The sequence below is a fragment of the Oryzias latipes genome, chromosome 5 (assembly GCF_002234675.1).
Source record: "Oryzias latipes chromosome 5, ASM223467v1".
Classification (NCBI taxonomy): domain Eukaryota; kingdom Metazoa; phylum Chordata; class Actinopteri; order Beloniformes; family Adrianichthyidae; genus Oryzias; species Oryzias latipes.
Genome location: NC_019863.2, coordinates 5,140,514 through 5,153,809, shown reverse-complemented (window position 1 = coordinate 5,153,809; position 13,296 = coordinate 5,140,514). Strand labels below are relative to the sequence as shown.

The following is a 13,296-nucleotide window of genomic DNA, read 5'->3' as shown; positions in this document are numbered from 1 at the left end:
GAAGTATAGCGAGTATACTACACACCATGTGCGTGTAGTGTAGGAATTATACCAACTGAATACTTCTCCAGACTAAAGTGGTCATAAGGGTTCAATGCAGGCTGAAGGGTCGGCCCTCATAGATTTTCACATCACCACGTCTGGTCCTCTCTGCAAAGGTTTGGATACCTCTGCTCTAAAAGAACTTATTAAAACTTTCAAAATCCAAGTAATTTGACATAAAAATGGGTGTTGGCATTTCAGTGGATGTAAAGGTGAGGTTATGAATAATGTGTTTGGAAAAGTGTTATTTTTTTATAACTTTCATTTAGCCAAAATTAGTCTATTTAAGTGTACTACTAGTACAAATACAAAAAAGTGAGACAGTGTACTTTTTAAATGCTATCTAAATACTTAAAAGGTAACTGCACGGCTGCACGGTGGCGCAGTGGTTAGCACTCTTGCCTCACAGCAAGTCCTGGCTGGGGGACCTGAAAAACACATCAATGGGGACCTTTCTGTGTGAAGTTTGCATGTTCTCCCCGTGCATGCGTGGGTTTTCTCCGGGATCTCTGGCTTCCTCCCACCGTCCAAAAACATGCTACATAGGTTGATTGGCAACTCTAAATTGTCCCTAGGTGTGAGAGTGAATGGATGTGTGATTGAGGATATTCTACCCTGCGACAGACTGGCGACCAGTCCAGGGTATCCCTTGCCTACGCCAAAGTGGCCGGGAGAGGCTCCGGCAACCCCGTGACCCTGAAAGGGACTAAACGGTTAAGAAGATGGATGAATGAATGTAACTATGTAGTCTAAAGAAGTGTTCAGTTACTTGGTCTGTAGTACACTTGCCATCCTTCTACTTAAGTATTGTACACTTAATATAATAAACTTCATGAGTACTACTTTTTAAACCTTTTCAGATAAAAAAATATCGTTTTAATCTTGGCCAAAACATAACAGCTAAGATCTCATGGATCAAGGCGCTACATCATCAGACCATACGTTTATTAACAAGAAGTGCAATGAAGAATGCATCAAAAACGAATTTGAATTCAGTGTAAATGGCAACAACTATTCAATTATATTCTATATTTAACCCCACAGTCAAATATTTTTGTACTATAGAGTAAAGAAAATATTTTTTGCTTTAAGCTACGAAGAAAATCATTATTAGAAACCGCTTTAAAAAGACATTTTCTACTCGGAGGGCAGTCAAGCTAACCGACGTGACTCTGTGCGTGATTACGTCAGAGGGCGGGACCAAACAAAGGACAGAGGGGACTCCGCAATGGGAGGTTTGTGTCTTTCGTTTACTAAAATACAAATTAAAACCTGCTTTCCTGACATTAACCCTACTGTTTAGGTTTCAAACATTCGTTGAAATCTAGATCCGGTTTGTACTGAAGTCTAAATGACTTGAAAGGAGTTTTCGCTCCGCCGCAAACACCTGAACCGGCCAAGTCTTGATGTTTCCCAAAAGTTCTCCAACACGTTTGACAGACAGGCGGATGAAACAAACTTGGCGACGAGAATGATGACGTAGTGTAGTTTCTCCGTCTTGCTTTACGTCCACAATAGATAAGAATATGTAGACAACCCACCCGGCTGTTAGTTCCACGGACCGACGAAGGCTCGAACCCGCAGATCTGCTGCTTTATTCTGCTCCCTTCTTCTCCAGACAGTTTTTGCGAGCAGCTGATGGAGGACGGCGCCTTCCTGAAAGCTGACCGGCGGCTGGACACTGAGCTGGTGGACAAACTCATCCTGCAGCTCAACAGAATCTACCCGCAGATCCTCACCGACAAGGAGGCCACCAGAGTGAGGACATCTAATACGATGCATTCACAACATAATATCAGAAATAGAAAGATTGAAAAAAAAAAAACCCCAGGAAGTTCAAATTTTGAAAAAAATATTTGCAGTAAAGTTACAAAAGTTAACCTGAGACAGAATGGAAACAGCACCTCATCATGTGCAAACACCTTCATCTGAGACTTAAGTTTATTCAAACTAGAAGGAGCTGCATTTCCAGAAATAAATGAAGGGTTGATGCCTGATAGCTGAATGAAAATTAAACTTAAAGGGGAATCATTGGCACAATAAATAAAGAAATGATCAAAGTTGACCATAAATAAAGTGAAAACAGCACAATAACTGAAAAGATGTTTGTGAAAAATGCCAGAGCTGGGTCTCGAACCCGCGAGCTTCTGCACCAAGGATTCTCATGTTTTTCAATGGAGGCAAAAATCCTGGTAAATCTAGAAAAGTTCAAGGATTTGAAGGACCAAAAGTCATAGCTGGAAAAAGCTGAAAGAGCTGAACATTTGAATAGTTAAATGGTTAAAATAGCTGAACAATTGTTGAAGGAGTTAAGTGGCAAAAAGTGGTGGAAGATGCTAGAATAAAGAAAGAAAAACAGGAAAAAATGGGTTGGATGATTTATAGTATTCAACCAATAAAAGTGCACAAATGTCTTCCTAGTTCAGAAACTTGGACGTGCCGACAAATGTTCGTCTAGGTGAGCTCCTGACGCACCTGCAGGGGAAAGGTGAGGAGGCCTGCAGAGAGTTTTACAGAGGCCTGCACCTGCATGTGGAGGAGGTTTACTACAGTTTACCCACACGGCTTCGCCTCAGAGGTCAGCGCCTCGCCGCCAAGAATATCACCTTTCATCGCTTTTACACAGTGTTTCTGTGGATTCTCTCTCCATGCTTGTAATTGTGGATTTCAGTGTTTTTTTACTCTACATTTCAGATTCTTTGGATCCACTAACGTCTCCACCTGTTATCCAGCAGCGTCATGTTCTGAACGACAGAGGTATTAGGAATTTATATATGCCACTCTGTACCTAAAACAGCACGCTTATAACATTTGAAAGTCTGAACTAAATCAATACTGAAACTGTCAACATTTGCAAATATCATAAAGGTTTATATTGTCCCCACATCTACAGAAGGTACAAACATTTTTGGAACTTTTTATTTTCATTCTTTCTTCTAGGTCCCCTCTTCTTTCTGGGAAGTTTCAGCTTTGTTGTGGGAATTGCTTTACTCTACTACTACAGCGGTAAATGGTTTTTGTATTTATCTAAAAAAAAATCTATTAAGACTATAATCCGGGATTAAAACAACTGGCTTGTTTTCTTTTAGAAGCTAAATTGTCTGGGGGAAGTCGAGCCCTTGGGATGGCTGCTCTGGGTTTGAAAAGAAAAGCTCAAGAAGTCCTTGTATGGTACACAGAAGATAGTTTCATATAGTAATTTTTTTCATGTTCTTTCGAGTACCAGTTTGTTTGATGTGAATCACTGTTTTGATATATCCATGAAGTGCCAACCTGCAACCTCCAAGTCACGCCGCAATCGCCTTTTTTATGGACCGTTGCCACCATCTTGTGGACAAAAGGGGAAGTGCATTAGAACAATTGTTTTATGTAAAAGAACGTCCTAGTTTGTTTGTTTTGTTACGTTTTCCCGTTTATCAGAAAAAATCAACAAGAATCTGACATTTTATGTGGATAAGGAGAACTTAACACGCGTTTTATTAGTGATAAAATTGTTTGCGATACTTTTCACCAATGAAAACCTGCTGATCAAACGCAAGGCATTGTGGGTATGGACGTTCCCAAAGAAAATAGTTTAAGAAATGGTTTTATGAGTTGTTAATATGAACTATTAACCACACCAAACGAGTGTCAAGTTGTTTGTGGTTGCAAACGTGTGTCTAAATAAATATTAAAAACATAACCATAAGTTAAATAGATTTACGTGGCGCCCACTATATATACTGCTGTCGCCAGATTGCAAAGTTGTGTTGTATGAAAGGAGAGAAGGTTAGCACTCCCCTTGACAAGGATGGAAATGGCCATTTGGCCTGCAACACACATATGGTTAAGGCATTGCCACCTACTTCGTGGCATCTCTAACCAAGTTTTTCATGGAATAAGCAAAGTTTGTGTATTTTTGTCGATAATGTCACGTCATCGACCTGCTCGAGTCCACAATCCGCTACCAAAAGTGTCTTCACTTTATAACCGCGTTTGCCTTTTTCCAGTGTGTAACCAAGGACCGGAAGTGAGTGGATTTTCCCGTCTGCTCCTCGTTTCCGGTCGGGTGAAGTCATGCAGGAAGAGAAATGATACATTTGTTCTGTTGAATTGCGGACGCTGACGTTAAATCCCCAAACTCTGCGGGATAATAAATGGTTGTTTTAGTGTGAAAATAAAGATTATGTTCGCCTTATTTTAGGTTCAACAGGAATATTTTGTCAACCCAACAAGCTGTATTTGTTGACAAAGCTGTCTAATAAATTTGCATTCGATTTGTACTTAATCAGATAAAATATGAGTGCTTTTTTTAGTGATAAATATGTGAAAAATTAACAACACAATTAAGATACTGTGTGGTTCAACAAACCTATTCTTACAAAGGGAAATACTTTATAGTGGGGAAATGTTGAACAATAAATTACTCTAGGGCAAAATATCTTGGATTTTTTAGTGCTGACATTTTAAAGACCAGAGCAGAGCAGCTCATTCACCATTTAATTGGCGACAGTTAAAGTGTGCTGATTAAAATTTTATTTCAACAATTTTCCATTTCCGTTTACAAACTGTAGAATAGAAAAAAACAATCACCAAAATAGTTATTATAGACTAACTTTTACTTATAAATGAAGTTAATGTGCTGCTCCTAAAAAAAAACCCCACAGAAAACCTGTTTGTAGAAGTTTTCCTTTTCTTTCTTCAGTTTAAAAGTCTCTCTGTCTCCATGGAGATCTCTGCCAGAGACGCGTCTAAATAAATTCCTGGGAATCGTAGTGGTCTATTTAGAAAATGACGCTTAACCGTATTAAAGGAGGCTGCACTTGACGCGCTACCATTAATTCTATTCATTCTTTAGCTGCGGTGTCACATTCTCTGGGTTCACCAGCGCCCCCTTCCCGGAGGCTCTGGTACTGCAGACCCCACCTACTGTATGTCTATTTTTACCGGATAAAAAAGACTAAGTGACTCACCGACTGGCACTAATGTAATTAGACAGTTGACAAGAAATTAAAAAAAGTAATTAATGAGGTAATTAGACCGAATTAATAAAGCGCATGCATCAGCTGCAGCTCCAGTCAGTGTGGGCGGCACCGCTTTCTTGTGTATTTGAACAGGAAACTAGCAAAAACCCACACAGAAAAAAGTAATGATTGAATGACATGTCTAAAAATTTATATTTTATTTTTAATTTAAAAAAGCATATTCATTTTAGTTTACTTATGTCTTTTTTAAGTTATATACAGGGGAAGCCTCACCCGACTGCATGTCACTGCTACACGTACATGGTCTATGGTACACTTGCTATCCCAATACTTATACTCATGTGTACCACTGTGTAATAATTTTTGCTAAGACTTTGTGTAACTGCAAAAAATGTTTTAGAAATAAAGTCAAATAAATGGGATCCATCGCTGGAGTTTGTCTGGATTTATTTATAAACAGCAGCAACAATGCTTCATAAAGTTCTACAAAAAAGATTAAATGATTCCTTTAATATTTTTCATGATAAACACACACAAACAAAAACCATGCTATAAATCACTGTTTAAAGGAAGGAAGACAGCTGATGGCATAAAAGGACATCTAAGGCACTGTAAACGTTTGTGTCCATGGTAACGCTGTGGTTCGTCACCATACTTTGTTCAGAGAAACACAAATCTGAATGTCTTCTGAAAGTTTCCTTTGGTTGTCTCCATATAAAAAAATAGAAATTAAACATGTAACAGCAGACAGTTATAAATGCATATGACTTACACAAAGTTTATTACTTTTAATAAATAAAAATTCTTTATTATTTGCATGAATAATCCATGCTACGTGACAGGTGTCAAACTGGCGAGCAGGGGCTCTTGGTGAAAAAGGCATAATCAAGAACTAGTGCTGGGCCGCTGCACCCCGAAGGCCGTGATGAAGACGTTGACTACCACTATGATGAAGACGAAGGCAGTGGCGGCGTTCTCCATGACGTTCAGCTTGTAGTGTGTACTTTGGTCGTTCAGGTTCCATTTCACTGTCAAAGACAAAGACGGCGTCAGTTGGAGGGACTGCAGCCAGGGGGCGACAAAGAGCCAAGACAGAAGGCTTGTGGCAATCATTAAGCAGCTAACAGCCTCTGAGAGGATTGCCTTTAGGTAAATGATTATCTTCATCAAGGTGTCACACTTCTACATGCAGTTTCTCTTTTAAGTAGAGCAGAAAACAAATCTTTCAAACTAGGTCAAAGTAGAGGCGACTCTGGCTTTTCTTCCTGCAGAGGCTCAACGAGTGACACTGTCTCTGCCAGCACGAGATAAGGATACAGCCAAAGGGGAGGAGACTCCTCCAGCATATGAGGAAAAAACACTTCACACTTCAGCTCCAAACTTCCCCCTTTTTTAAGGAAATGAGCAATTCTGGCAACACACTGAAAACGGTATATGATGACATTTCATATGGGCTGCTGCTGTCCAGCGCAGACAGAGGGGCGATAGACTATTGTCTGAGGCACATGGTTGGGTCAGAACATACCAAGATTCCAGGGAAAAGCACCATAGCTGGCCCATGACTTCCCACTTCTGCATGGAGGACGTGGCCAAGCAACAAGGGTCTACAAACCCTGATTACCCCCCTGCATGTGTGAAGGTGCTTTTTTTCGTTTATAGATACCCGAATATCAGAATCTGAAAGTTAAACATAAACAGATTTTTTTTTCTGACAAAAAAAGAAAACTGATGGTAGACCTACAGCAGATCAGTGGTAAAGCGATTCATCCTTTTTGGTTGTTGTTTTTTTACAATTGTTAATGTTTTGGCGCATTTGCTCGTCACGTCACCTGGACCCCCACAAGATACCACAAGGGTTAACTGCACGTTTCATGCTTCAGCTTTCAAAACACTCCTATTCACGCGTCGCCACGTACATTTTTACGACCGTTTTCAGGCTCTACGTGATAAAGGCGCAGCCATTGAACGCGCGCTGGAAGCTAAGCCGAGTTCAACTTTGACCAGTCGGGGACTCGGACTTGCCGGTGACCTATTGATGGCGTCAATAGTTCACCGAACGTTTGAAAATCCATCATGGAGGTTTGTGTCTGGCCAGAATGATATGACACCAAGTTTTTCATAAATCAGGATGGAGCCGTGAGAGAAAAAATCCTGGAAAAAGACGTGGGAGATTAGCAAGAAAAAGAAGAGGCCCCTCCCTCCTAGTCTAGTGTGAACACTGTGGGCTACACGCATGTTCAAGGACGGCGTTCAGCATGTTCCTGAATGCATCACATCCCCGCTGTGTCGTTGGTTCTTGTATTTGGCCCTCCTCTTCTCGATCTTTCATTTTAATCAATCATTACTGATTCATTATGCGGTCAAATAGAAGTCAGAGATAAATGCGTTTGACCCAAAACCCACACTTCCGGAACACCCTCTCTGCAGTTTTTAGGGAAGCTGACACCGCCAATGACCTCCAGAAGTTCAGAAACAGGAAGTAAAGTTGGCTTTTAATGCATGAGACACTTTGACTCAGAAAATCCACAGAGCTGCAATCATTAACAACTGTTCTGGTCACTGGTTGACGTCCAATGCCGTCAGAAAAGATAGGAATTCATCAGGGTAACGTGTTTTCCCCACTTCTTACTTAATGTGCACTGACATGAATGTTTCATAGCGTAGGCTCCAAAGGTCTTTTCTGTGGCGCTGAACACTTCTGTTTGCACAAATTCCTGGATTCCCTTAACCCTTGTGCTATCCTAGGCACTTTAACATTGGGAGTTGGGTCATTTAGACCCACTAGACAGAGCTCTGAACCTTTTTTCTTCAATGATTTGTGATCTTCACTGGTGTCCATGGATTAAATGAAATCTTTCCACCTTTATCCACCTTTGTCATGGTAGGGAGAACACGTCAGTGTAAGGGTGGGGTCATCTAAGAGCACAAGGGTTACGCTGTGGTCTCTGACCTTCTTCAGGTCACAGCCCGGTTTAATGTCATGAATGAAGTGGACATCTGATCAGTTTATTTGATCTTTTTATTTTTTTCCCTTTAAAATTAAATAAAAATTAAAGCCACAAGCGGCGTTGAATGGCCCGCAGGCGCTACCCGCCCTCGATGCCCACCTCTGCACGCCAACCCCCCTCCCTGCCTGCCTGTACGCACCACTGCCCGGTGGTGTGAAGAGGCAGCACCTTGCTGCCCGGGTCTAGGCCCCAGCGCAACTCTTAACACCCACCTTTGACCCAAACCCACATGCTGAGCAGCCAGTTCTCACGTCTAACTCCTCTTTCTCTTTCTGTACGGCTAACTGAGCTCCGTGTTGCTAAAAGTGCTAGCATTGCGATCAGCACCGTCAACTGACTCGGAAAACACTTTGCTTAAGATAATCATATTGGTAACAGGTGCATGTGATGAGTTGATAGAAAATCCACAAGCTAGTGCGGTTCGGATGGTCGATGTCTTTCAGTGCAGCTTTTCTTTTACCATCATGTTTTTTGGGCTTATACCTGTCCTTTGATGACTTTTTGAACCTTTTTGTGATTTCATTCGTCATTTGTACGATAACAATTTGGACGTTTTCACGGTGGCGTTGTGTGATTTTTGTTGTGTTACAAACGGGTTATGTCATGTTGTGCTTTTGACGACTTTCAACCTCCTCTTTGGGCATTTTGACGTGTTTTTTTTTGACGTTTTGAACCTTTATTTTGAGTGTTTGACCGTCGTTGCAAAAACAATCTGGTCCTTGCAGTCAGTGACTGCTGCTGTAGGCCACAATGACATTAATGACAGGCCGGAGTAGGACGTGTCACCCAAAGCTTTGTTTCTGGTGGGAAGACCTTCAACCATACCTATGAAAATGAGCATAACTCCCACCAGGATCTGCAGGATGAGGGAGATGCTGATGAGCGTGATGAGCGGCACGTAGAAGGTGAAGCCGGGTCCTTGTTCCATCACCGCCTTCAGCTGTGAGGCGTTCGCCATGAGCAGAGCCACGTCCAGCATGCTCTCCGCCGCGCTCTTCTTATTGGCGTAATGGTTCATGTTCAGGGGCCGGGACCGGCCCCTCTGGTTCTCCCGCAGCGGGACCTGAAGTCAAACAGAAACCCTGACTTAGGTAGAAGAACGATGGAGAAAAAAAAAATTGAAAAAAAAGAACAATTTCCACACCCTGACATTGACACAACTCTTTCAAGTGCTTTTAGAGGAACTTCCAAGAAGGGGAACTTCACCAAACCCCTAGAAGCTGACCCAAACAATATTCTGTGTGTGTGCGGGGGGGGGGGTTATGTAATACGGGTAATTCTGTGGGGAAAACTTAACAGAAGTGAAACTGAAAAACAAAACACTAAGCAGGTCACAGAGTTCATGTTTCTCTGACCGAGTCACAAAATGTCACGATGGCTCCAGATCAACGAAAAGCCTCATTTACTGTGACGCAAACACACCAAGACAACAACTAAGCACCAGGTCCTGCTTGGTAAACACACTTTCCCTCCTTCAGATAAACCCCAAAACCCCTTTTCTGGTAAAAACAAAAGCTCAAAGTCGCCGCGGATCAGCGTGCTTTCATGAGCTGAAGGCTGGAGGTCTGAGCAGAGCTAAGCTGTGCAACAATAGAGACCCTGTGCGGTGCACAGGTGTGCACAGGTGTGCAGCAGACGGGAAGCGGTGTAAGTTTACCAAGGTCAAAAGGATCCGTTACACTCCCAGATCGGATCCACCTCAGCCTCCAATTAGGTTCCTCCTCAAAGCGTTTGTGGTGCTTTGTAAAAACACAGAACAGGAGCCGACATGCATTCACATTTCCATCCATCCATCCATCCATCCATCCATCCATCCATCCATCCACATCCATCCATCCATCCATGTATCCATCCATCCATCCATCCATCCATCCATCCATCCATCCATCCATCCATCCATCCATCCATCCATCCATCCATCCATCCATGCATCCATCCATCCATGTATCCATCCATCCATCCATCCATCCATCCATCCATCCATCCATCCATCCATCCATCCATCCATCCATCCACATCCATCCATGCATCCATCCATCCATCCATCCATCCATCCATCCATCACAGCCCTTCAGCCCAAGACCTTGAATGGCATCTCTAAATAATTGACACATTTAAACAATCTTCACATTGAAATAATGAAGGGCTTATTCATCAAATCCATGGATTCATTTAGCCATAAAACTGTAGTTTTTGGTGAAAAACGTGTTAGGATGATACCATCACTGTCAGCAAAGGTTCCAACCTGTCTTCCTTTCATTTTCCAAACAACGTTATTTCTGAGCCACAAGAAGAAATAAACAGCGGATATTTAATATAGTTAAATGAAGTGTGTGGATGTGGGATTCTCTATTCTGACTGAATTCTACCATGTTTCATGTTTTCAAAGTGCTGCCATTTCTGCATGGAGACAGTGGGATGGTGGTAAAAGCAAAGCTGGCTTTAGAAATCCTAAGAATTGAATTAACTTTTGTCCAAACCATCCATTGTTTTATTCGTTCTTGTATTTTCTCAACTCTTCTATTAGCCTTTATTGCAAAAATCCCAGGTTTTAACTTTAATGTTGAGCTTAAATCCCTGGTTTAATATAAACATTTTTTTTGTAAAGAAATCAATATTTATTGATGATAATAAAAAAAACTTAAAAACCTGAGCTTGAAAGTGATCGTTTTTCTTCATTTTAGTTAGTTAGTTAGTTGTAACACATTGATTGCTGGTTCCCCTGAAATGTATGAAAACATCTTTTTGTCTTTGTCGTACAGCTGTAAGGCTGTGGATCATAAAGTGTCTGTGGGTCACCTGAGCGCTTTCTAGTTGTCTTTTACTATATAGCCGGTTGAAATCTGAGCCTCTGGATCAGCGGTCTGCAACCTGAGGTTCCAGAGCCACATGTGGCTCTTTTGTCCCTCCATTGAAAAAAATAAATAAATAAATAAATAACTTCATTCACAAACAGTTGAAGGGAGTCTAACTAACGTAATTTGACAGATTTTTGGCACCGTTTACCACAGAAAATGAACAGGAGGTCACTTAACACAAACAGAATTCAAACTGAAGGCACACCGGAGGCCGATTTTCTCTTTTTAAACAATTTCAAGGATTTAAAATGTGCTTTATGGTTCAAGAAATACAGTGAAGGTTTATGAAATGTGTGATTTTCTGGTTGAGATTCACCACAAACGGGAAAATACATGTTTACACTACATTTGCTGCTTTGACATGATCCCATATGACACGGGGGGGGGGGGGGGGGGCGTTCTTTATTTTGAAAGAAGTCATGTAAACCTATGCCAAATAAGTATTTCATACTTTGGAGGGCGGGGGGGGGGTCTCTTTTCTCTTTACGTTTTATATTTCATTTATAATTAATAATTTTTATTAATCATAGCAACAATAAATACAAATCAGTGTCTTGTTTCTCTAAAGGATGAATTCAGATTGTTTGCCTTCTCCAGCGTTGTGGTCAGTGAGAATCGAGCTGGATGGCTGGTTGGCTCTTTGAGCGCTGAAGCTCTGGATCATTAACGCAGAAGGAAACCCGCGATTCCAAACAAACAATAGTAAATAAGATCTGTAGATCCAACGCTAATCCAACTGAGGCATGTGGAGGATGGAAACATGTTCCTCTGCCGCCGGGCGCTTTCTCCGTGGAAATTACGCATGACTTGGCGATGGGGCAAAAACAACCTCGCCGCTTTTCCAGCAGACTCGAACCCCCAGATTCTCTTACCTCCGTCTCTCCAGCATCGCCGTTCATTTCCATGTCCACGGACGCCGCGTCCTGTCTGCGCGTGGACTGAAACGGGACTTCCAACAGGGCGCTGCCCGCGCCAACACAGGCACCGAGGGGACCGAGGCTGTATTATGAGTCCCGGTGATCCGAGCCGAGGTGGGGAGGGGGGGTCCGCTGCCAACACCGACCGGGACTTTAAACAACCACAAGCTGATGGAGGAAGTATTACAAGAGCGGAGCACTCTCAATCGATGCTTCTCACTCCACCACAGCTCACAAAAAGCGCAGATCTACTCCAGCGGGTCGTTAAAACAGGATTTTTCTCTGAACTTCCGTCACACGACGAGCGGCGTGGTTTTGCTGCCATCTAGCGGACAAGCGGCGTTACTGCACGCAGCACAATTCAGCTTTTGTTCCAGCAGGAATTCAGAATCAGAATCAGCTTTATTGGCCGAGTACAGCGCATGTACAGGGAATTTGTCTACAGTTACTTGTGCTCTCGTGCAAACTAGCAAGGTATAGAAAGTGTGAGGTGTAAGACAAACCAAAGGATAAATAATACAAAGAAGGTAGACATAAGGTAGCTGTATAAATAAATAAACATAACTAAATAAAGAAATGAAATGAAATAAAAAATTCATAAATGCAGCAGCAGTAGTTCCAGTTTGACAGTTTCTGTGATTTTTCAGTGTTCTTGAGTGGACCGGAGTCAGGAGTTCATCAGAGCCCTTGTGGGCCCTCTTTTTTCCCCGGGGTTCCCCCCTCCTGGGCGGGGGCGGCGGGCCCCTGCCTCGCTCCTCCCTGGACCGACCGTGGGCCGGGCGGATGGCTGCCTGGAGTGCGGAGCGGGTCTCCCTTGGGGGGTCCTGGCTCGTATCTGGGGTTGGGGCGGGGGGATGCCCGGAACTCCTGGGTGGTGGTGGGGTGCTCGTTTGGGGCTGTGGGCGTCCTTCTCCGGTGGGGCCCTGCATTGGGTTCTCCCGGCGCGGCGGGGGGGCTGCTCTCCTGGTTGGGCTGGGGCGGCGCTCTCTTTCCCTCTGCGCCTCCCTGCTCTCTGGCTCTGGGGGCCTCGCGGCGGCCCTGCTGGCCCTGGCCTGGGTGGCGGTCTTGGTCGCCCAGGCGGCGGTTGTATCCTGCCGGTTCCCGTGTGGCGTTGGGGGGATTCCGGCTGCCGCTGCTGCTGCGGTGGGGGTCTTGGGGTGGGGATGGCTGGGCACTCTCCCTCCTTCTTTTCACGTTCCACCATCCATTTTAGAAGAACATAAACACTCACCTGAGCACTGGTGTTAGCTCACCTTTGCACTAATAGCTTGCATGATTGAATGACTGAAATATTTCACACTAGTTGGTTTTAAGGCATAGGTATGCGTGTGTGAACACTATCTGTATTGTGTACATGTTGACATGTGGACATTTTTGCAGCTAGCAGGTGTGTTTATAACATTTGAGTGTGTGTGTGGACAGGCTCCGCCCCCTTTTTATTTTATTTTATTTTTTTACTACATTTGAACCTTACCATAATGATTAACAACCAGTAAACTTGTTGCTT

General features: G+C 43.0%; 2 protein-coding genes and 1 non-coding gene across 4 annotated transcripts; 2 read left to right on the top strand and 1 right to left on the bottom strand.

The window, feature by feature from the left end:
• The first annotated feature begins 1,211 nt into the window (after positions 1-1,211).
• On the top strand, positions 1,212-4,670 carry card19 (caspase recruitment domain family member 19). Of its 2 annotated transcripts, none has more exons than XM_004068520.4 (6): positions 1,212-1,277; positions 1,661-1,800; positions 2,464-2,620; positions 2,737-2,799; positions 2,983-3,048; positions 3,132-4,670. In XM_004068520.4, the coding sequence occupies exons 1-6, from the start codon at positions 1,271-1,273 to the stop codon at positions 3,236-3,238; spliced, it is 540 nt and encodes a 179-aa protein (XP_004068568.1). In that variant the 5' UTR covers positions 1,212-1,270; the 3' UTR covers positions 3,239-4,670. The 2 variants fall into 2 exon arrangements, with proteins under 2 accessions (XP_004068568.1, XP_020558734.1); XM_020703075.2 differs by having other exon boundaries at positions 1,223-1,277; positions 1,665-1,800.
• Positions 3,789-3,915, top strand: LOC111947485. Its single transcript, XR_002873340.1, has one exon. It is a non-coding gene; the product is annotated as a U6atac minor spliceosomal RNA (small nuclear RNA).
• A 766-nt stretch (positions 4,671-5,436) lies between the features above and the next one.
• On the bottom strand, positions 5,437-12,059 carry LOC101157287 (ninjurin-1). The gene is made up of 3 exons (XM_023954778.1): positions 11,745-12,059; positions 8,840-9,077; positions 5,437-6,034 (listed from the first exon to the last, which is right to left on the bottom strand). The coding sequence occupies exons 1-3, from the start codon at positions 11,775-11,777 to the stop codon at positions 5,892-5,894; spliced, it is 414 nt and encodes a 137-aa protein (XP_023810546.1). The 5' UTR covers positions 11,778-12,059; the 3' UTR covers positions 5,437-5,891.
• Positions 12,060-13,296: the final 1,237 nt, after the last annotated feature.